We start from the raw sequence: 25,156 nt of genomic DNA on the forward strand, positions 1-25,156 counted from the left end.
GAGAGGCGTTGGTTGAAGTCGTTTCCCTTTTAAATAGTTTGGAGGTGGGAAGAGGCCAGAGAGAGAGACGCTCTGGGAACTGTACATGCTCGACAGAGAGCATGCGCCGCAACTAAACAGCGAGTAAAAAGTTTGTTTCGAGACTTCAGAATAGTTTAAAGTATAGAGTATCTAGGGAGCGAGTGGAATAGGTTACAGTGCAGAGTATCTAGAGAGTGAGTGGAATAGGTTATAGTGCAGAGTAGAGAGTGAGTGGAATAGGTTACAGTGCAGAGTATCTAGAGAGTGAGTGGAATAGGTTACAGTGCAGAGTATCTAGAGAGTGAGTGGAATAGGTTACAGTGCAGAGTATCTAGGGAGCGAGTGGAATAGGTTACAGTGCAGAGTAGAGGGTGAGTGGAATAGGTTACAGTGCAGAGTATCTAGAGAGTGAGTGGAATAGGTTACAGTGCAGAGTATCTAGAGAGTGAGTGGAATAGGTTATAGTGCAGAGTAGAGAGTGAGTGGAATAGGTTACAGTGCAGAGTATCTAGAGAGTGAGTGGCGCGGGGAGATTGGCCGCGGCATCAATGGAGAAAGCTCAGAGAGAATATCTGTTCAAGGTCTTGGTGATTGGGGACCTGGGCGTTGGGAAGACCAGCATCATTAAGCGCTACGTCCACCAGATCTTCTCCCAACACTACAGGGCCACCATCGGGGTGGACTTTGCCCTAAAGGTGCTGAGTTGGGAGGAAGACACTGTGGTAAGGTTGCAGCTTTGGGATATTGCAGGTAAGAGGCTACGCTAACGGCGCGGGGTAACTGTGAGTGATTTCATATCAAACTGGAGTGCATTTTTTTAAAATTTAAAGTTGGGTAATTGACTGATATTGGTACGAACCCAGGTCTTACAATATGGTTTATATTGTGGCAATACATAAAATTTGGAATTTTATTAAATATGGAATTAATTTAAAAAATGGAATTAATAATTCAGGGAGGATATCAGTCAATTAAGTTGGGTAATTGACTGATATTCTCCCTGAATTATTAATTCAATTTTTTTAAATATTGTTGTAATGTACGACGACCCTTCTCGTATAACAAATGTTATGTATTGCCACAATATAAACCATAGTGTAAGACCTGGGTTCGTACCAATTACGAAATGTGCCCCTTCTCTGAGCATTAATCGTGGAGTTAGCGGTGACTGGGGCTTGAAGGCTCGGACATGCAAGGCTTGTTTGCTCATCTGCCGTCACGACGCCAGGAGCGACTGTTTTAAAAGTAGCCCTCCAAACAAACAGTGAGTGGCTTTATTCACAAAATGCTGGAGTAACTCAGCAGGTCAGGCAGCATCTCGGGAGAGAAGGAATGGGTGACGTTTCGGGTCGAGACCCTTCTTCAGACCCGAAACGTCACCCATTCCTTCTCTCCCGAGATGCTGCCTGACCTGCTGAGTTACTCCAGCATTTTGTGAATAAATCGATTTGTACCAGCATCTGCAGTTATTTTCTTATAAACAGTGAGTGGCAACGAGTTTGCAGCTGTCTGCGAAACTTCACATCTCCTATCTCAGCATCGGCTGTGTGTGGGGGTTCTTTTCGGTTCGCCGTCTAAAACGTCAGCGGGAATCAAATACAACCCCCCCTCTCCCTCCTTTTCTTGAATACAAGACATACCCAGGCAGGCAATTCTCAGCACGACTAGGCACACTTCAGTTCGGTTAAAGTTGTGGCCAGTTCCGGAGTGCATGTTTCTTTGAGTCTTCCAACTGGGATGTTGTCTGGACTGGTAACCACAAGTAGTCTCCAGACTTCATCAAACTGTCTTCATCACGTGGAGTCCTCTGGCTTCTACTACGGTCTGGGGGAACATAGGTAGGCGCACCCACACAGCTGCCCCACACAGACACAATGTTGGAGTAATTCAGCGGGTCGGGCAGCACACCTGGAGAAAATCAATAAGCGACGTTTTGACATTTAAATTCTCCTTCCCATTTCCACACACTGACCTTTCTGTTCTGGGCCTCCTCCATTGTCACAGTGAGGCCACACGCAAATTGGAGGAACAGCACCTCGTATTTTGTTTGGCTGGCTTACAACCCAGGGGTATGAATATTGATTTTTCTAATTTCAATTAACCCTTTCATTTTAAGAAAGGAGGGTGAGAGAAAGCAGGGAATTATAGAAACATAGAAACATAGAAAATAGGTGCAGGAGTAGGCCATTCGGCCCTTCGAGCCTGCACCGCCATTCAATATGATCATGGCTGATCATCCAGCTCAGTAACCTGTACCTGCCTTCTCTCCATACCCCCTGATCCCTTTAGCCACAAGGGCCACATCTAACTCCCTCTTAAATATAGCCAATGAACTGGCCTCAACTACATTCTGTGGCAGAGAATTCCACAGACTCACCACTCTCTGTGTGAAGAAATGTTTTCTCATCTCGGTCCTAAAAGACTTCCCCCTTATCCTTAAGCTGTGACCCCTAGTTCTGGACTTCCCCAACATCGGGAACAATCTTCCCGCATCTAGCCTCTCCAACCCCTTAAGAATTTTATATGTTTCTATAAGATCCCCCCTCAGTCTTCTAAATTCCAGCGAGTATAAGCCTAGTCTATCCAGTCTTTCTTCATATGAAAGTCCTGCCATCCCAGGGATCAATCTGGCAAACCTTCTCTGTACTCCCTCTCAGGCTGGAATGTCTTTCCTCAGATTAGGAGACCAAAACTGTACACAATACTCCAGGTGCGGTCTCACCAAGACCCAAGGAATTATGGACCAGTTAGCCTGACATCGGTGGTGGGGAAGATACTGGAGTCGATTATTAAAGATGTAATAGCAGCGCATTTGGATAGCAGTAGCAGGATCAGTCCAAGTTAGCATGGATTTACGAAGGGGAAATCATGCTTGACTAATCTTCTGGAATTTTTTCGAGGATGTAACAAGTAAAATGGACAAAGGAGAGCCAGTGGATGTCGTGGACCTGGACTTTCAGAAAGCCTGTGATAAGGTCCCACACAGGAGATTAGTGGGCAAAATTAGAGCACATGGTATTGAGGGTCGGGTATTGACATGGATAGAAAATTGGTTGGCAGACAGGAAACAAAGAGTAGGAATTAACAGGTCCTTTTCGGCATGGCAGGCAGTGACCAGTGGGATGCCGCAAGGCTCGATGCTGGGACCACAGCTATTTAGAATATACATTAATGATTTAGATGAAGGAATTAAAAGTAACATTAGCAAATTTTCAGATGACACAAAATTGGGTGGCAGTGTGAACTGTGAAGAGGATGCTATGAGGATTCATGGTTATTTGGATAGGTTGAGTGAGTGGGCAGATGCATGGCAGATGCAGTATAATGTGGTAAAATGTGAGGTTATCCACTTTGGTGGCAAGAATAGTAAGGCAGATTATTATCTGAATGGTGCCAGGTTAGGAAAAGGGGAAGTACAACAAGACTTGGGTGTCCTTGTACATCAGGCACTGAAAGTAAACTGAAAGTTTTACCTCTCTCTCTCTGTCCCTCCCCCACACTAGTCATCCTGCTAGTTTCACTGCTTGTATTCCTCTGTCCTCGCCTCTCCCACAGCAGAGGGATCCAACCTTTCTTTGGTTATCAATGCTGGCTCTGATTTGTTCTGTACCTTTTAATTCCCTCTCCTGACTGGTCTGAAGAAAGGTCTTGACCTGAAAGGTCACTAATCCATTTCGCCATAGATACTTGCTGAGTTACTCTAGCTTTTGTTTTGTCTACCATTGGTGTAAACCAGCATCTGCAGTTCCTCCTTGCATGCAGCTGTTTGAACTGGAATTGGTTAGAAATGTTTCTGCCTTTCCTGAACCTCTTTGTGCTGCCATTCAGGATATCCTTGGAAAAGCTTCTTCGTGTCATCCACTCAATTGTCTATCATCATTGCTGCCTAGATGTGGACAGCATGGTGTGTAAAATGCAAAGTGTTGGAGTAACTCGGCGGGTCAGACAGCATCTGTGGAGGGGATGGATGGGTGCCATTTTGAGTTGGAATGCTTCAGATGAGATGGCTGTGTGTGTCCCGAGCTCTGTGTATTGGATGCTGTTTTATTTTGCTGTTAAACACACTTGGAATGTATTCTGGAACTATGAGCTGTAACTGGGTTAGTATTATTATGAAATATGAAACGGTCTCAAATACAGCTGTGTGGAAAGGAAACTGCAGATGCTGGTTTATACTGAAGATCGACAAAGTGCTGGAGTAACTCAGTGGGTCAGGCAACATCTCTGGGGTAAGGATGGGTGACTTATCAGTTTTGGATTGAGGAAGGGTCCCAACCCAAAATGCCATCCATCCTTTTTTCGCCAGAGATGCTGCCTAACCTGATGAGTTGCTCCAGCACTTTGTGTCTATCCTTAAATGCATCCATTCATTTAGATTTGTGCAGATCTTGCTGTGATATTGGTTTAATGCTTGCATCTGATATGATGCCATGAGTATTCTTTAGAAGAGAAAAACTGAGAATCTTTTGGACATTTTGTCCACTTTTGTTAGGTTTGGGGCAGGAAGTAGATTTAGTGTCATAGTGATACAGGGTGGAAGCAGGCCCTTTGGCCTAACTTACCCACACCAGCCAACATGTCACAGCTACACTAGATCCATGTGCCTGCTTTTAGTCCATATCTGGGTAAGAGACTCTGTGTCTACCCAATCTATTCCTCATGATTTTTTTGTACACCTCTAAGATCACCACTCATCCTTGTATGCTCCAAGGAATAGTGTCTGAACCTACTCAACTTCTCCCTATAGCTCAGACCCTCTAGTCCTGGCAACATCGTCGTAAATCTTCTCTGTACCCTTTCCAACCTTGAGCTTTAATGGTTAGTTGATCTGTAAATTGGTGAACTTCTCTTTTTGTGCTGTGTCAAAAGAGGAAATGGCTGGAGGTCTGCAGATTATATCCTCTCAACCACAGGCATGAGGTAGTTTTCCATTCCTATTGGGATGGTTGGGCAACTGGAGCTTCAGGTATGTATGGTTCAACAGCTCATAAGGTCGTAGGTGATCGATGCAGAATTGGGCCATTCGGCCCATCATCTACCCCACCATTCAATCATGGCTGATCTATCTCTCCCTCCTAATCCCATTCTCCTGCCTTGTCCCCATAACTGTTGACACCCATACAAATCAAGAATCTATCTCTGTCTTAAAATATCCATTAACCCGGTCTCCTCCGCCTTCTGTAGCAATGAATTCCACAGATTCACTCCCCTCTGACTAAATAAATTCCTCATCTTCCCAAAGGAATGTCCATTAATTCTGAGGCTATGACTAGTCCTAGACTCTCCCACTAGTGGAAACATCCTCTACACATCCACTCTATTACCAGCCTTTCCCTATTCGGTGTGTTTCAATGAGGATCCCCCCTCATCCTTCTAAACTCCAGTGAGTGCAGGCCCAGTGCTGACAAATGCTCATCATATGCTATCCTACTCATTCCTGGGATCATTCTTGTAAGCCTCCTCTGGCCTTCGTAACAAGAGGAGTTCAGTATAGGAGCAAAGAGGTCCTTCTACAGTTGTACCGGGCCCTGGTGAGACCGCACCTGGAGTACTGTGTGCAGTTTTGGTCTCCAAATTTGAGGAAGGATGTTCTTGCTATGGAGGGCGTGCAGCGTAGGTTCACTAGGTTAATTCCCGGAATGGCGGGACTGTCGTATGTTGAAAGGCTGGAGCGATTGGGCTTGTATACACTGGAATTTAGAAGGATGAGGGGGGATCTTATTGAAACATATAAGATAATTAGGGGATTGGACACATTAGAGGCAGATAACATGTTCCCAATGTTGGGGGAGTCCAGAACAAGGGGCCACAGTTTGAGAATAAGGGGTAGGCCATTTAGAACAGAGATGAGGAAGAACTTTTTCAGTCAGAGGGTGGTGAAGGTGTGGAATTCTCTGCCTCAGAAGGCAGTGGAGGCCAGTTCGTTGGATGCTTTCAAGAGAGAGCTGGATAGAGCTCTTAAGGATAGCGGAGTAAGGGGGTATGGGGAGAAGGCAGGAACGGGGTACTGATTGAGAGTGATCAGCCATGATCGCATTGAATGGCGGTGCTGGCTCGAAGGGCTGAATGGCCTACTCCTGCACCTATTGTCTATTGTCTATTGTCTATTGTCTATTGACCCTCTCTAGATCCAGCACATCTTTCCTTTGATACGGTGCCCAAAATTACTCGCAATACTCCAAACGCGGCCTGACTCGTGCCTTGTAGCGTCTCAGCAATACATTCCTCTTTTTGTATTCAAACCCTTTTGAAATAAATGCTAGCATTGCGTTTGCCTTCCTTACTACCAATTCGAGTTGCAAATTCTCTGCCCACTCTCCCAACCTGTCCAAGTCCTTCTGCAGAGTCTCCACTTCCTGCCCCTCCACCTATTTTTGAAGTCCTGTGTGGACATTGACCATTGAAGTGTTTGAAGGCTTCAATTGTAAAACGGTTTCTTGTCACACAGATGAGCCTTAAAATATGCTGTTTTGTGCAGTTCCACTGCTCTGTTGCCTAAATAAGCTTCTACATGGGTTTTAAAAATAATATGATTGCTGACCCAAATAAACAGTAGTATTTAAGTGTTTGAATTCATGCCAGATGAAGTCCCTTCATCTCAATTGCATGTTTGAAATGAGCAGGCGATGCTAAAGATTATAGGGCTGATGTCATCATGCTGGCATGGACATGATACATTTTAAAATGGCTTCTGAAATTCCAAAACTCTAACTCTGTGGAGAGGTTTTTGGCTGCTGTGAATGGGTTACAAGTCCTGTGACTGCTGTTGCCCCAGGTTACAGAATCTCCTCCTCCCCATCATTGTCCTGTTACTGATTTAGAAGGGCGGGGTGGGGGGGGAAGTGTTTTAAAATCCACTTGAAATCTCTTCCAATTCTAATGCTCTGTTTAATGTCGAGATCAGCACTTATTTAAAAACACTTTCTTAATTGGGCATAAGTCCATGCAGACTCTTTCTCTGCATCGCCTGCAACGATTTGAGTAATGTTAGAACAAGTATTAGTGAGATGTCACTATTGGGTAAAGTAGAAGATGCTCCATAGAAAACTCTTAACATGTTAACCATTCCCCTTTAACTGTTGTACATGCTTGTGTATCGGTGTGCCCTGAGGATTGTAGCATGTGGTCGGTGGTGTGTGCTCAGTACAGTTGCAATGGTATTTGGGAGAAGCTTCCAGAACGTCTCGGGAGAGGCTCTCTGCCCGAGTCTGAATTGGATGCACAGCTGAAAGAAATGCTTTGTGCCTCAGTTTCAAACTTAATAAAGCAATTTGTTTGTTCAACTTTATCTGAATGACCTCCATCTTGGAAAGTGCTATCAATAGAGCCTTGCCTAATTGGGAAGATTAAAAAAAAACTTGAATCTATGAAATTTAAGTGGAGTGACAGTCTTGTTACTTTGATTATATCCCAGTTAATGAAACCGAAGGCAAAATACAGCAGGTGATGATCTCGGATCAAGGTCCACGCTAGCTCTTTAAACGAGTATCCTAGTTTCTTCCTCAACCACCATTTCCTTGCATTGTTTCACTCTGTATTTTTAAAGTTAGTTCTCTGCAGAATATCAGCATTTGGTAGAACATTGAGCTTTACCTTTGGGGAAAGGAAAATATTGTGTGAAAAGAAGCCATTTTGCAGGAGCCATTTCTTTCTGACAAGACATAATTTTAGTTTGAGCTGGAGATCACCAAACTCTGTTGCCCACAGGCTAAATGTATTGCAAGGCAACATTTGGCTTGGCCCATCAAGAGGAAAGTCTTAAAGGTGGGTTAAATTCTTTGTCCATGGTAGAAAAGGCCTTTCCTATGATGATCCTCTTTTGTGAAATGAGTTGGAGAAATTTACTCCTACAATAGGCTCGGTAATGTTGAAGGGGTGTAGGAAGCATCTGCAGATGTTTTGTCTACCTGCCAAGGGTAGACAAAATGCTGGAGTAACTCAGTGGGTCAGACAGCATCTCTGGAGAAAAGGGATAGATGTAATTTCGAGTCAAGACTGTCTGAAGATGAGTCTCTACCCAAACGTCGCCTATTTTTCTCCGGAGATGATACCTGACCCGTTGGGTTACTCCAGCGTTTTGTCGATTCTAGGTAATGTTGAACTTGGATCCTCTTGTGTTTCTTTTCAATGCACAATGGTATTTTGAACAAACATCAGGAAAATAATTTGTGCTGATTGATATCACTATGCATTTGGCAGCCTTTACGCAAACACAACTGCAAAGATGGCAGCAATAATGTTGGCTTATGGTCATCTTCCCTGACTGGGAAAGGGCCCTTCAGACCCATTGGGCACCCTATACCAAATTCACCTGAAATTGATTTGACCTGGTGCTGCATATTTGAGAGTGTAACATACTATTCTTTCAAATGATATTCTGTCCACCAGTCTACTGACATGCTGATAAACATCAGAGGTGAATTTGTTTCACCCACTCTTGTAAAATTCAGTACTGCTTGTAGAGTGATGGTTTGCACATAATTGCTGGTGAGTGACTTGCCTGGATAAAGGGCCCAAGAAACCTGAACCACCGATGGGAGATTGGCACTTGTGCAAATTTAATTTTGGCATATGACTTTCACACAAACCGCATTATATGTGAAAATCTGACACTTCAGAAACTTGAGTCAGTTTTTGATGCCCCCGAATCAATTCTGTTTCAGTTTGACTTGTCAAAACTGAAACAAAAATTAAACGAGTTTCAAAATTGTTCTGGGAGTTTTCCTGGCCTAAAAATGTTAGATTTGTTTCCTAAATATGATCTTGTATACACACGAGTGTCTGAAAATTTCATACTGCTGCGATGAGCTTTTTAAATGAGGATGTAGCTAGGAATGCGGTCAGCTGGCACAAATTACCTTCCAATCCTCTTCATAAACTCTTGTTTTTGTGAGCTGACAACTCGAGCTTCCCAGAATCTGTGTTACTTTAACATTTCTCTTCCAACATTCATTCTGCCCATCCTGCTAATCTCTTGTCAAGTGGCAATGGTGCTTTAAATTCCACCCCAAGATGGTGGCAATGTATCTGTTGCTGAATATTCATTTTTGGAGACGGCCATTGACATTTAAATTGCAAGTAAATTCACACTGTGCATCAGCCCATCTTAAAGTAGCGCAAGCCTAGTGCAGTATTTGCAGATTTGCAAATGAAACTGAAGGTTATATGATTTTTAGCTAATGCCTTGACCGACACCACAAAATTGTATGGGTGGAATGTCATTGCAGCAATAAAAGACTATCTTGAAAGCCACCTGGAGTTAATGATATTTTGTGTTTTCTGATTTTAAAAACAATTAGACCTGCAACACTTGCAAGCGAATCTTGCAATCTATCTATTTAATGTTGCTATCTCCCAAGCCTTTGTGGAAAGGATCCTACAGCAAATTGGTTTTAAATCTATGGCTTATTTTAATCGTTTCTAAAAAGGTTTTGATCACTAGCCAGACCTCTCTGGGATTAAAGCTCCAGTGAAGATGCTGCACCTCAGAAATTGTACTTTCAGCATCACTTGTAATCTGTCCCAAAGCACCTTGCAGCTAACTTGACTTCAAAAACACAGCCACAAAATGCTGGAGTAACTCAGTGGGACAGGCAACATCTCTGGAGAGAAGGAATGGGTGACGTTTAGGGTCGAGACCCTTCTTCAGATTCAAAAACACGTCCCTGCAGATAATTACTTGGTAACTATAGTGACTAATAGATATCTGCTAAACAGGATGCAAGGGGAAAGAAAAATCGCATCTCAGAAATGGGATCCGGTTTATTGTTGGTTTGCATAAATAAAAAGGCTTGAATCCTGCAATCTCCAGCCAGCTGTTACACCTGGAATTGATGGAACTTGCAAGCATGGCATCCTGTTTCCAATCCTCCCTTTAGACCAACACCAAGCACATCAAGTATGTCTTGGGGCTGATTGCAATTGAAGTTAATGCATTCTCCTGCAAGGAATTTCATTCTTTTTACAGGTAATAGTTTGCATAATGATTAATTTCAAACGGCTCAAGGGTACAAAATCTAACATGTGTGTTGACCTTTGTCTACCTTTGGTTTATAATGGCAGTGAGAGCAATAATAGTCCCTGCAAAATGCTGAAAAGGGAGGAGGGGAAGGTGTGGCTCGAGTTGAAATCTCTTTGAAGATGGTGGAAATTGCAGATGATCATCTATTCAATATTGAGGCTGGTGGGGTAGAAGCAGAGAACCAGGGGAGCTTGATCCTTGTTCTGCCTTGGAGAAGGGGGTGAGAGAAGGGACGTGGGAAGGAGATGAGAAGTAGATGGGGATTTGTTAGCAATGATAGAGGGAAAACAACTGTTCAGAGCACTTCAGAGGGACCAACACACAGTCCCATTGGAGCAAATAAGTTGATGAGGAAACCAGGAGAATAGTATCATTATTGCAGGCGGTAGGGTGCAATTGAAAAGTAGTCAATGATTGCTGTGCTTCTCGTGGATAATGGATGTTAGCAGCTAATCTTCGTGAGATGGAAGGGAAGAGGGCAGCGTGCACCTAGCCCAGAGTGACCTCTGTTACTCCCCTCGGCTTCCTCCAGTGTCATCATCTTTAATACTTTGAACTGCAGAAACCACTTGAACTATTTAGAATGGATTTGACGAATCTCTTGTTCTGAGTATGGGTTAGGGAGCATCCTTTGGATTTGCCCATCCTTTCCAATAATTGCAACCTTCTTTCATGTGGCTACACTGTAGCCTTGTGAAAGTAACAAGTAGAATGGTTAAGGGAGAGCCAGTGGATGTGGTGTATCTGGACTTTCAAAAAGCCTTTGACAAGGTCCCACACGAGATTAGTGTGCAAAATTAGAGCACATGGTATTGGGGGGTAGGGTATCGGCATGGATAGCGAACTGGTTGGCAGACAGGAAGCAAAGAGTAGGAATTAATGGGTCCTTTTCATAATGGCAGGCAGTGACTAGTGGGGTGTTGCAAGGCCCTGTGCTGGGACCCCAGTTATTTACAATTTATATTAACGATTTAGATGAGTGAATTAAATGTGATATCTCCAGGTTTGCAGATGACACAAAGCTGGGTGGCAGTGTGAGCTGCATTGAGGATGCTATGAGGCTGCAGGGTGACTTGGATAGGTTGGGTGAGTGAGCAGATGTATGGCAGATGCAATATGTGGATAAATGTGAGGTTATCCACTTTGGTGGTAAGAACAGGAAGGCAGATTATTATCTGTATGGTGTTGGATTAGGAAAAGGGGATGTGCAGTGAGACCTGGGTGTGCTTGTGCATCAGTCACTGAAAGTAAGCAGGCAGGTACAGCAGGCAGTGAAGAAAGCTAATGGCATGTTGGCGTTCATTGCGAGAGGATTTGACTAAGGGAGCAAGGAGGCCCTACTGCAGTTGTACAGGGCCCTGGCGAGACTGCACCTGGAGTATTGTGTGCAATTTTGGTCTGCTAATGTGAGGAAGAATATTATTGCTTTTGAGGGAGTGCAGCGTAGGTTCACTAGCTTAATTCCTGGGATGGCAGGACTGACATATGATGAAAGAATGGGTCAACTGAGCTAATATTCACTGGCCTTTAGATGGATGAGAGGGGATCTTATAGAAACATATAAAATTCTTAAGGAATTGGACAGGCTAGATGCAGGAAAAATGTTCCCGATGTTGGGGGAGTCCACAAGCAGAGGTCACAGTTCAAGAATAAGGGGTAGGCCTGAGATGAGGAAACACTTTTTCACCCAGAGAGATGTGAATCTGTGGAATTCTCTGCCACGGAAGGCAGTGGAGGCCAATTTACTGCATGTTTTCAAGAGTTAGGTTTAGCTCTTGGGGCTAAAGGAATCGAGGGATATGGAGAAAAAGCAGGAACGGGGTACTGATTTTAGATGATCAGCCATGATCATATTGAATGGCATTGCTGGCTCGAAGGGCTGAATGGCCTACTCCTGCACTTATTTTTCTGTGGCTCATGGGATTGTCACGCACAAAACCTCCTGTCATTCATTGCTTCGTGGGAAAATTCTTTAGCCCTCTGATTCACATAATATGACTTTGTTTGATGAACAAAGAAGCATCCTATTGCACCATGGACATGCTTCTTTGGGAAGAATTCTGGTCAACTTGATTCATGGATCACTAAAACAAAACAGCTACAAGGTGATTCCAATCACTGCTGAGTGTGAATCCAGTGATGTTCATACCACCTTATTTGATCTTGCATCGACTTGGAAGATTTTTAATTGCATAGCACTGCAAAAAATGTCAATGTTGATTGCGCTTAAATTTGTACCTCCTGCTTCTAATTCAGGCTTGGCTTCACAAGCCAAAGATGATTTGGCTACCTGTGTTCCCTCTTCATTTGGGCTGGTGCCAGGTTGTGCTAGATGTAATCAGATGGATGGTGGGAATGTTGACTTTACAACGAGCAAATAACTCCCCTTGTAGAAACCAAGAACTGCAAAAACTGGTTAATACACAAAGGATGCAAAGTGCTGAGGTAACCAAGCAGGCCAGGCAGCATCAAGATGTGACGCTGCTTCAGACTGCCTGAAGAAGGATCTTGACCTGAAATGTCACCCATTCAGTCAATAACCAAGTTTCTTTATTTGCCAATGTATTCGAGCAAATGCAAGGAAGTCATCAAGGGATGCATGATCATTAAAACAATTGTAATGGGTACAGTGATTCTTGTAGCCATCGCATCAGACTGGGTCTGAAGAAGGGTCTCAACCCAAAGTGTCGCTCATTCCTTCCCTCCAGAGATGCTACCAGTCCCGCTGAGTTACTCCAGCAATTTGTCTATCTTCAAATATTGTGTATGGGTTTGGTCTCCCTACCTACTCTCTGCAAATGCTCACCATTGATTCCTGTGATTTGAGTTTGGCTAAAGGAAGGATTTGCCAAAGTGGCTCAACCTCAACAGGCAATGCTGGAAACTCTGCAGATGGGATGTTTTCCAAGGCAGGACTGATCTTTAATACAGGACTGGTCACTCGGGACAGAAGAGAATGCATGTCTTCAACTAGAATTGTGAATCTTTGGAGTAAGATTAGTTATTCAAGTTATTTGATAATGGAATGGAGGAATAAAAGGTTAGTGCTGAGAATGTAGCCAAGGTAAAACAATAAGCAATGAACTTTTCCCAACATGGGAACAATTGGAATAGCTCACTCCATCTTGAACATGTATTTTCTCCTTGGCTTGTCAAGAAGATGGTCCTTACTTGCTATTATGTTCTGTATATATCTTAAGTTGACATCTCAAGATTATGGGACATAAATTTTTTTTCTATACTGCTCCAAATCTAACTCTTCTTGCCAAAGTGTTCAGTTTGGCTAATGTAGTGATCTCCAGCCAACAACCTAGACAACTATCCCAATGTTCCAAGAGTGCCGAAGATAGATGCAAAATGCTGCAGATACTCGGCAGGACAGGCAGCATCTCTGGAGACAAGGAATGGGTGATAGACAATAGACAGTATTGCCATTCGGCCCTTTGAGCCAGCATCACCATTTAATGTGATCATGGCTGATCATTCTCAATCAGTACCCCGTTCCTGCCTTCTCCCCATATCCCCTGACTCTGCTATCCTTGAGAGCTCTATCCAGCTCTCTCTTGAATGCATTCAGAGAATTGGCCTCCACTACCTTCTGAGGCAGTGAATTCCACAGATTTACAAATCTCTGACTGAAAAAGTTTTGGGTCGAGACCCTTCAGTCTCCAGGAGTGCCTCTAGCACAGTGTGCAACAATCCAAGAATATGGTAGATCTGCAATTAAGGCTGCCTTTGAATAAAATTCCAAATAGCCATTCCAATTCTACACATTTTATAGAAGCCAAGACCATTATAGTCTGTAAATTGCTACATTGCACATTTTAAATGACTTAAATTCAGAAAAGAGCACTGTTTAAATTCCTGTAAAGAAATGTTCAACAAAATGTATAAACTCTTAATACAAAGGAATACACTCGCATTACACCAAATGTTAGCAGCTGGAGGTTTAATGGCCTGGAACTGTAAAAAATAGCATCAGTTTAGTTGCATCCCACCAAGATCCCACATGGAATGTGTCTAGAAACATTGGCTTGCTGTTTGCCAAATCTGGTTCGATGCTGAACTCTATTTTTAAAAAAAAAATGCTTTCTAAGCCTGTGCTTGATTAAAGTTTTAAATGGCAGCAAATAACCCAGGTGAGCAAACACTGAATTTGCTTTTGAGTTCTCCATTTATTTTTAGTATTTTTTGATCTCCAGAAACTAAACGGTGACTGCTTGGACAGTCAGTCAAGCTAGTTGTGGCTGTTTGTTTTGGGACAGGATTTGTATTTAGTAACTCGCCCTCTCAAACAAAATCTGTGCATACTAAACCACTCTCCATCTTGCAGCCCTGACATAGACATGCTGTTTTGAGGTGGGTGTGGGGTACAGCATTGCTACCTTCGTATCTCAATGTTGTGATTTTTAATGCTGCACACATGGAAACTGGAGTATATCAGGTGACTGCATCACCTAAAGCTCTGGAATATCGGTGATCATTTATTCTTGTAAATGTATTTTATTGTTTCTTCTCCCACACCATGCTAAAATGCTGCTGACCTGGACTTTAGTTGTTTACTGGGACATTCACTGTACTTCTGTTAACTTGCCACATCATGTTGCTTCAGAGCAAACTAGTAAAACAGTCCATGCATTTTTTTCCAAAAGTCTTGTTTCATTTGACAGTAGTTTATTTTTGTTTTTTTGTCACATGTACCGAGGTACAGTGAAAAACGTTTGTGCGCTAAGTAGTCAGTGGGGAGCGTGAGATCAGCTATGAGTCAATGGTGGAGTAGACTTGATGAGCTGAATTACCTAATTCTGCTCCTCTCACTTGTGTCCTTATCATTATAATCAAGTAATCCAGTGTATATATAGATGATAAAGGGAATATCGTGAATAACATTTAATGTGAGGTAAAGTCCGAACAAATATAGACTCAGTCTGCAATGAGATAGATAGTACTCCAGGATTACTCTAGTTGTTAGTCAGATGGTTCAGATGCCTGATAACAGTTGGGAAGAAACTGTCCCTGAATCTGGTAAAGTAAAGATCAAGTATATCTGAAAAGATGGTAATTTATTGAACTTGTTTGCCACATTATTGCAAACTGTCTCTAGCAGTTTTTAATTTGCTTTGAGATTTGTCCAGCCTAAAATCTGTTATAAATAAAATATTTTAAGTATTAATCAAAGGCCTTGTTTGAGGCAGCCATTTAGCTTTGTCTTCAGTAATTCTATGATCACTTTCTAGCAGCATGCCTTGTGTTCTGTTGGGTGGAATTAGTTAATCTTGTTGAGATCTTAGTCCCATGATCTGGGATCCTATGATGACACTGACTGTTTCATTGGGGAATGTTTCAAACCAGTATTGCTTCAAATCAGTAATTTAAAAGGGCAACTACCACCAATAATGCATGCAGTTTTCTATCCTGATGGTTATCTAAGTTTTAGAAAACCTTAACAGTACCTAAATAAAGACCAACATTATGTTCTTAACCTTTTAACTAGCTTGGCTATAATAAATTTATTTTTTCATTCACTATGCATCCCCACCACAAACCTATCTTTAATCTTCACTCATGTGTGCTGCAAATATCTGCAAACTGTGTAACCATAAAATCGGCTTAATATTGAATACCTTCCTCTGATTAGCTGTATACGTTGCTTGACCATAATATCTCGATGCCATGAGACAGAAATATATTGCAAGTTTATTTTTAGGAGGGTATTTTTTTACATACTGAACCTTGCTGCAAATTAAATTTTTTGGGCTGTCTAAAACCTTTGCAGCAAAGCAGCAGGCTCACAACTTGACACAGAAAACAGCATCTTCCCATGTCTGAAGGTACCTTTAAAGAAATCTGGCTCCAGAGTTATATCTGCAAACCAATTCCGGTGTGATAAATCTGCTTGGGTGCCATGTCATTAAAAGTCATATTGACTCTAGACAATGTGGACAACAGCCAGAGAAAGCTGATATAGTACATTGCACATTTGTCAGGTGATGGTGACTTGAGAAAACAAAATAATTATATTGAAGTCTGATTTTGGTTTTGACTGATGTTCTGACCTTAATACTATTGTATTTTTACTACCTGTACTACAGTTGAATTCCCTTGAGCAAGGGTAATTGTAGCCAAGTCTAATCCTGTATTGGTAACATAGATTTCTAGCAAGGTTTGTGACCTCGAAATATTTCCATTTATCCTTTGTCATGGGTTTCCTTTTCTCCATCCAAGCCAAAGTACTTGTACGTCTGCTGTGGTGGATGATCATGCTGTCAGTTGACCAGAGTTGATTTGGGCTTTACCCAATGTTATCATCTTGTGTGAATGCCATTGCTCAGGCCAACCACCTGTGGTGTTTACTGCTGAAATACTGCCCTCCAGAATTGTAGGTTTAAGCTTGCCTTGATACATCAAACACATGCCCTATGAGACCTTGTGCAATTTATTCACCTTAATTGACTTTGGGTTTTCTAAATTGAAATTATGACATTTAAGACACTTGAATAGTGCACACAGATGGGCAAGATTTGTAGGGATAGGCCAGATGGAACTTACTTGGCTAAGAAATTGATTCAGAGGGCCAATTTGGGCCAAAGCACTTGTTCCTGTGTTGTATGCCTGTTAGGGTGTCATAGTGGTAGTTGTTGCCTTTTAGGATCCGAGACCCAGGTTCAATCTGCTGTCTGTACAGTGTTTGTACGATCTCCCTGTGAATGTGTGGGGTTTTCCCAGGTGTTTGGGTTTCCTTCCACACTCAAGATGTACAGGGTTGTAGATTAACTGGCTTCTGTAAAATTGAGTGTGACAGTGTGAGTGTATGGCTGATCACTGGTCAACATGGACTCGGCATGGGCTGAAGGGCCTGTTTCCACGCTATCTCTGTCTAAAGGCTGATTCTATAACATGTAAGTGATCTACATGCTGATTACGTTTATAATTGATCACCAGCAGGCAGTGTAGAGTCATAATTCCCAAAGGGTTCTTTGCTAATTCATTTGTAAAGTGATTGTGTCTTGTTTAGATCATAAGGGATAGCAGAATGAGGCCATTCTGCCCATAAAGTCCACTCTCCCTCCTAACCCCATTCTCCTGCCTTCTCCCCATAACCTTTGACAAATCAGTTAAATCTTAGTGGTTAGTGTTTTTTCAGTTTGGGTGAAAAGGAAAAATGTGATTCTTTAAAACTTGTCTTTCTAGGGCAGGAGAGGTTTGGTAACATGACCAGAGTTTACTACCGGGAGGCAGTCGGAGCATTTATTGTCTTTGATGTATCCAGAGCGTCGACGTTTGAAGCCGTCTCGAAATGGAAGAATGATCTTGACTCTAAAGTGAGGCTGCAGAATGGCAGGCCGGTGCCTGCAGTCTTGCTGGCAAATAAATGTGACCAGGCAAAGGATGGGCTGACCAACACTTTACCCAAGCTGGATCAGTTCTGCAAAGACAATGGCTTCATCGCCTGGTTTGAGACGTCAGCAAAGGTAAGCAGGTTTTGTAATTTGGTAGGCGTACCTTGAGTCTGAAGAAGGGTCTCGACCCAAAAGGTCACCCATTCCTTCTCCAGAGATGTTGCCTGTCCTACTGACTTACTCTGTGTCTATCTTTTTATATTTTGGTGTCGATGATACTTGGAGTTTAAATATAGACCCTCGGTTCCTGGGAATGAGTTTCTCAGGAGACTTTTCAAGTGCAACTCCAGGGAGCTGCATTCAATTCTGACCTGTTGTGCAGAGTTTACAAGTTACCCTTCTGATTGGAGGCAGACTGCCAATTATTATCTGAAGCAAGAAAATGCATGCGAATCCATGCGCCTATCTAAAAGTCTCAAATGCCGCTATCATAACTGCCTCCACCACGACCCTTGGCAGTGTTCCAGGTCCCCACCATTCTCTCGGTGGGTGGTGGGGGGGAAACTTGCCCTATACCTCCATTAAACTTTTGCTTGTAATCATTGTTGTCTTTCCATTGATTGGTTAGTATGCAACAAAAACCTTTTTCAGTACCTCTGAACAGTGACCATAAACTAAACATAACCCTCTCGCCTTTATGACTATACCCTGTAGTGTTGGATATTTCCACTCTGGGGAAAAAGGTTCTGTGTCTCATGACTTTATAAACTTGTATCAAGTTTCCCCTCAACCTCTGACGTTCTAATGACAAAAATTCAAGTCGATCCAACTTGTCCCTGGAGATGAAACCATTTAATTGGGGCAGCATTCTGGTAAACCTCTTACTCTGGACCCTCTCCGAAGCTTCCACCTCTTTCCTGTAATGGGGTGACCAGGACTACATGCAATCAAGTTTATTCTACTGTTTAAAATAGTTGATGCTCATTTTGCACAGTGAGGAGTTCCAGAATAATTCAAGTCACAAGATGGTGCTGCAGTTTTAACATTTGTGGATCGCAAAATGAGAGCAATACAATCCTATATTGTAATTGATTCTGATGGGGAACCAAAGCAGCCTACGTTTTCACTGTGTGGTGATTATTCATTATTGAGCGCACATTCATGTTTTCCCTTTCTTACTGTAATGGAACCTCTGAAATGTGCACAAATTCATGAAATGCCTGCATTTCATTCAATATAAACACAAATTTTGCTGTACCACACTGCTGTCATCTGTTAAAATGTCATTTTCAGCTCCCACAATTTTCTTGTGGTTGGGCAAATTTTCTCAAAGGTGACTTTCCATAATCGGAGCTTTCATTTGTACCAGCTATCTACAAGTTTAGGATGGCTGGCAGGTTGGTGTATTGAATCACATCTAATCTAATCTCCATGGTTTGCTATTCTCCTTCTGGGTCCCTGGAGAATAATCATGGGTTTTTAAACTTTATTATGTGGGTAACCCAGAGACTAAATTAACAACAGAATGCTTCAAAAGGTGAACCTGGAAGTAAGACTTATTGGATGATGTACCATTCATGGTGATCTTCATTAGAATTGGTATCAACAGATCTTTATGTAGTCTTTATTCTTGGCTTATATTGAACAGTTGGTTGTTTGGCTGCCTTGAAGGATCAAAGATGGATATTTTTTTAATCAGTTAATCATTTAGGAGATGTTGGAAGTTTGTTTATTAAAATGTGTTTGGTTTTTGTAATGTCTGTGCTTTCTTTAATCTTCCTCTGTGCTTGTTTTTGTTTTAGGACAACATCCGCATTGAAGAGTCTGCTCGCATGCTGGTGGAACACATCATTAGTGCTGAAGATGATGATGGGGCTCCAGCAGATCCTGAAATTATTTCCTCCCAGCAACTCTCGCAGCACAGTAACCATTCCGGCTGCACTGCTTGTACAAAGTAAAGCTGGATCACTGCCGTGGGGAAGGCAAGGGGGTGGTGGGGAAATAATGGGCCTGGCGAATGTGATGTAGAGGGTGGAAAGGCCAACCAACTTGCCTGGAGAGCCCTTGCAGAGGGACCACTGCATGTACTCAATGACTTGAACCAGCTGCAGAAACATCTGGGTTAGTAATTGCACTCCTCCCATAGACAGTTCTTTATTGATCATGTCTTGTTCCATTAATGTCATCTGACTAAAATTGATCTTTTTTCTGGGTTGAGTTTGAGGGCAGCCTTTTTCAGCTGACAGAGTATTAATTTTAATGGATCCAGGCATTTTGCTGGTAATGGGAGTTCTGAACATTGGATTCTGGGCACTGGTTCTTTGGGAAGAAAATTGGTTTTAAAGTGGGTGCATTTAGCTTTGATCCTTTTGCCCCATGCTCGCTCCTCTCCAGTCTTCCAGACCTATTCTTAATGTGAGCAGTTTATTGCTGACCATCTTTCTTTTGTGGAGATCTTGGCAGCAGGTACAAGAACTACTGCTATGAACAACTGCAATCTAAGAGAAAATAATTCCAATGTCCAATGCGTTTTGCCTAATGGACAAATACAATCCTTTTGCAATTATTGTGACTCTGAGCTCGGTTCATTTATTTGTCTCCACAAATTGCTTGCATCCAGTTGCTTTTGTACAGCACTTTTATAGTGTCTTGTTTTTTTCAATCATGTGCAATAAGGAATGGTACCTCTTTGGCAAGAAACAAGTCTATTTTTCCGTCTAAGACTTTCTGAGAACCTTCACTCCAATGCCAGATTCACATTTTTGTGCTGTTGCCAACATCTGCCGTTTTTCTATTTTTTGTTAGTGTGATCAAATAATGGATCCTGAAATAGCACCAGAGTTTTTTTTGCTCTGTCCTTTTGCTTACTTGCCACTTTGTTCTTGCCCGTGAATTGGATGGGGAGGGGTGAGCAGTAATGGCAAAGCTGTGGAATTTCTGAGATTGAGAGTTCATGCTGAAGACACACAAATAGAATTGTAAGTTCAGTGGTTGCAAGTTCACACCTGTCACCCATTATGAATATTCCACATGTGAATTTCATTATGGTTTAATATTCATGCTGCTTCTCAACACTTTACTGTTGGGTTACATTGGGTATAATCAGTGCTAATATGGGTGTCTGTTCCTGTTTCAATTGTCACTCCTAATTCTTCCAGTGTTGGGGCTATGTCAGTGTTAAATTGTATGTATATGGTCTTATTTCCTCACACAAACTCTCCTCTGCACATGTATTGGATTATTTGGGACTTTGGAATGTTTTGGGATGGTATGAATTTTGATATCCACCACATTCTCCTGATTAGGTACCAGGAAATTGACTGTATTAGTGCCACTTATTTATTAATAAACTTCCTCTGCCCAAACGCACTTTGAGTTGGTCCAGCTTCTACTTTTGTTAAGCATTAGTTTTGTTAACCTTGAAAGCTAAAAATTACACCTTGAAAGCTGCACGGTGGCGCAGCGGTAGAGTTGCTGCCTTACAGCGAATGCAGCGCCGGAGACTCGGGTTCGATCCTGACTACGGGCGCCGTCTGTACGGAGTTTGTGCGTTCTCCCCGTGACCTGCGTGGGTTTTCTCCGAGATCTTCGGTTTCCTCCCACACTCCAAAGACATACAGGTATATAGGTTAATTGACTGGGTAAAATGTTTAAAAAAATAATAAATTGTCCCTTGTGTGTAGGATAGTGTTAATGTGCGGGGATCGCTGGGCGGCGCGGACTCGGTGGGCCGAAGGGCCTGTTTCCACGCTGTATCTCTAAATCTAAGCAGCACTCTCCACGCTATCGTCCTTAATGACGGTTATGCCATGGGGTGTGAAGGTCCAAACTACATTGCAAGTCAAGTCTACTTTATTTGTCGCATACACATACAAGATGTGCAGTGAAATGAAAGTGGCAATGCCTGCGGATTGTGCTAAAACTACAAACAGAATAGAATTTTTTTTTAAAAGACAAAAAATAAATTAATACTGTAAATTAGTCCCTGGTGACACGAGTTAACAGTCCTGATGGCATGTGGGAAGAAACGCCATCTCATCCTCTCTGTTTTCACAACGTAACAGCGGAGGTGTTTGCCTGACCGTAGCAGCTGGAACAGTCCGTGGCTGGGATGGTAGGGGTCCCCCATAATGTCGCTGGCTCTGGATCTGCACTTCCTGATGTATAGGCCCTGCAGGGGGGCGAGTGTAGTTCCCATAGTGCGTTCAGCTGAACGCACTACTCTCCACAGAGTCTTCCTGACCTGGGCAGAGCTGTTCCCAAACCAGATTGAGATGTTGCCGGACAAGATTCTTTCTACAGCCCCAGAGTAGAAGCACTGAAGGATCCTCAGAGACTCTGAATTTCCTCAGCTGTCTGAGGTGGTAAAGGTGCTGCCTTGCCTTACTCACCAGTGCGGCAATGTGTGTTGTCCATGTCAGATCCTCTGTGATGTGGACTCCCAGGTATTTAAAGCTGCTCACCCTATCCACAGTAATCTCATTTATCTCCAGTGGCATGTACATCCTCGGATGTTGAGCCCTTCTAAAGTCCACAATCAGCTCCTTAGTTTTTGTGACATTCAAGAGGAGGCTGCTGTCCTGACACCAGAGTGCCATGTTGCAATGTTGTGATTTATCAATCTTTTGGTGTTAAAATCTGAGGTATCTCAAGTTGGACTTATTTGATTTGCACCAAATGATGTGGGGAAAAAACAGCTTATTGTGCTGGACTCAGCAAGAACACCAGGATGAGACCTCTTCGACCTTGGTCTAGATATGCCAAAGGAACTCTCTTCTGGAGAAGAGTTTCAAATGCCAGTATGAGTGCAATCCGAAGAAGAACTTTTGAAAATGAATCCTCTGGGAGTTCCACTAGCTGGAATTAAAGCATCAAAATCTAGGATATCAGTGTTTAGCACAGGAATAGGAGTAGTCGTAAAGCACAGTAATAGGCCATTCAGCCTATAGGGTTCATACTGACCACGCATCCATTCACAATAATCCTATTGTATCCTTCCACATTTCCTTAACGACCCCTCCCCTCATCCATGTGGTGGGGACAGTTTGTCGAGTCCAAGTAACTACCGATGTACTTTTTGGGGGATGTTGGAAACTAGAAAGCCACAGACACTTGGAGAACTTAACCTTTGGGCACAACCTAGAATTTTGAAATTCAATGTGTTGTTGCTATAACTGAGGCAGCAGTCATATCCTCTGTAGTGACACCACAGCAAAAGGATGTGAGTTAATCAGTGGTTCCTTCTACAGTGAATCCTTCAATTTTGTGCATGACTTTACTTTAGTTTAAAGATGCAGTGCGGAAACAGGCCCTTCTACCCACTGAGTCCACACCGACCAGTGCTCACCCTGTACACTAGCACTGTCCTACACACTTGCAACAATTTACTACTTGTCTTTGACAATAGAGGAGGCCACACACTTCAGATACTGGCACTAGAGAGTGAAAGCTAGCTTCAAAAGCTTAACACATCTTGTGGGAGAAACAAGTTTGGGGCCTTTGCAGCTGAAACTTTGGTTGCCTTTGGCAGAATGGTTAGGTTAGGAAGAATTTATACTCGGAATCTGAATTCTGCATGGGGGAAAACCTTCAATCCATTCATGAATTTGTTGGCTCATAGAAACATAGAAAAATAGGTGCATCTGTGGCAGAGAATTCCACTGATTCACAACTCTCTGGGTAAAAATCCCTTTCCTCATCTCAGTCCTAAATGGTCTACCTTTTATTCTTAAACAATTCCCCTGATTCTGGATTCCCCCCACATCGGGAACATTTTTCCTGCATCCAGCTTGTCCAATCCTTTAAGAATCTTATGTTTCTATAAAATCCCCCCTCATCCTTCTAAATTCCAGTGAATACAAGCCCAGTGGACCCATTCTTCATATGTCAGTCCCGCCATCCCGGGAATTAACCTGTTGAACCTAGGCTGCACTCCCTCAATAGCAATAATGTCCTTGTAATTCCTTTCAGTTAATAAATTTCTGACCTCTTTTGTCTGTTAATGGCAATAAACTGTTGCATTGCATTTAGTGATCAATATAGAACAGTATACAACACAGGAAGGGGCCCTTCGGCCCTCAATGTTTGTGCCATGCACTATGCCCAGCTGCACTGATCTCAGTTCTGGTGGGGTTGAGCAAATGTATAGTGATATGATGCCGATATAAGGATTGCACCAGGATCTGCAGTTCCCATAATCTGGAGATTAGTGACACTGAGCACAGGGATTGATGTCTCCTGGTACAAAGGATTGTTAAAGACGACAGGGAGGGATTTAACTGCTCGGCAGCTTCATTACTGCCTGTAATGCTGAGGCTTAACGATGGGGGATTGAGACTTTCTGGAAATAGTTTTATGCCTTCTGCAATTCTAATGTGTTTTTGTCCTGAATCAAATTGTATATGTAAAGGAACTTTCAAGAGAAATTTCCAGAAGTCTTCAATGTGGGGCAATAGAAGAACTGCCCTGGAACTTCGTAAAATTTACAAATAATACTGAGACCAGAAAATAATCCTTATTGGACGTGAGAGTATTGGATCAAAGAGAATTTCACCCTCCTGTTTCGTAACCAAAATATCCTAACATGTCGGCATGGTGGCGTAGCAGTGCTGCCTTATGGTGCTAGAGACCGGGGTTCGATTCTGACTATGGGTTTTGTCTGTACAGAGTTTGTATGTTCTCCCTTTGGGTTTTCTCCAGGTGCCCCAGTTTCCTCCCCACTCCAAATTCGGACAGGCTTGTCGGTTAATTGACTTCTGTAAACTGTGCCGAGTGTGTAGGATAGAGCTAGTGTACAAGGTGTTTGCTGGTCGGCAAGGACTCAGTGGGCCACAGGGTCTGTTTCCACGCTGTGTCCCTAAACTAAACTAATGTACTTTATCCAGAACCTCTTCTCATACTGGTGCCATTACATTGTTCACAATCATACCATGAGAGCTGAAATTTTACATATGGTGTTAGTTGTAAAAAGCAATAGACAACGCTGTGGAATTCATTGGCTGTGGAGGCCAAGTCAATGGATATAAAACAACCATAATGTGATGGTGATGCAGGATCTTTGCTCCTTTTTGTGTGAATGTCTTTTAACAGTCGTCGACAATGACATTCTTCAAGATTTTAATCAAAAGAGTGATGAAATCATCTGAGTAGTTTTTAATTGCTTTGTGCAAAGCGATTTATTTGTGGAAATCCAACAGATGTCATTTGTACTTGGGAACAAAAACATTTCCTTTGGATATATGTTAGTGCAAGTTTCAAAATCCTGACTACATTCACTCAGTTTATTAAAGTTGTATAACTGGGGAAAAATACATTGGAATAAGTTCAAAATATTTATTGTCTTTGACTATATGCATTTCTGGAAGAAGGGGACTGATACTCATTTTGGGTGTAGTTTGATTAGAAAATAAGAACTACTTGAGCCAAACAACCTTTATTCCTGAAAGTGCTGTTCCATCATCTAATGACCTTAATATGTTGTTATCACCATTCTTTGTGCTGGCAGTTTAGTCTGTGCCTGAATTTTAGAGGTTCTCTACTCACGGTTATAATTAATTGTTGGCTTCAGTAATTTATAACTATGTTTTCCAGGTAAGGTTTGACATTAGCAACAAACAAAGCTGTGGAATTCATTGTCACAGAATGCTGTGGAGGCCAAGTCAATGGATATTTTGTAGGCGGGGTCTGATAGATTCTTGATTAGTATGGGTGTCAGGGGTTATGGGGAGAAGGCAGGAGAATGGGAGAGATAGATCAGCCATGATTGAATGGCGGA

The 25,156-nt window shown here is 42.5% G+C and overlaps 1 protein-coding gene across 1 annotated transcript; it reads left to right on the forward strand.

Annotated features, from left to right (window-relative positions):
* The first annotated feature begins 50 nt into the window (after window positions 1-50).
* On the forward strand, window positions 51-20,743 carry LOC144600655 (ras-related protein Rab-38-like). The gene is made up of 3 exons (XM_078412503.1): window positions 51-771; window positions 17,234-17,514; window positions 19,185-20,743. The coding sequence occupies exons 1-3, from the start codon at window positions 570-572 to the stop codon at window positions 19,338-19,340; spliced, it is 639 nt and encodes a 212-aa protein (XP_078268629.1). The 5' UTR covers window positions 51-569; the 3' UTR covers window positions 19,341-20,743.
* The last annotated feature ends 4,413 nt before the right edge of the window (window positions 20,744-25,156 follow it).

The sequence above is a fragment of the Rhinoraja longicauda genome, chromosome 15 (genome assembly GCF_053455715.1).
Source record: "Rhinoraja longicauda isolate Sanriku21f chromosome 15, sRhiLon1.1, whole genome shotgun sequence".
NCBI classification, from domain to species: Eukaryota; Metazoa; Chordata; class Chondrichthyes; order Rajiformes; family Arhynchobatidae; genus Rhinoraja; species Rhinoraja longicauda.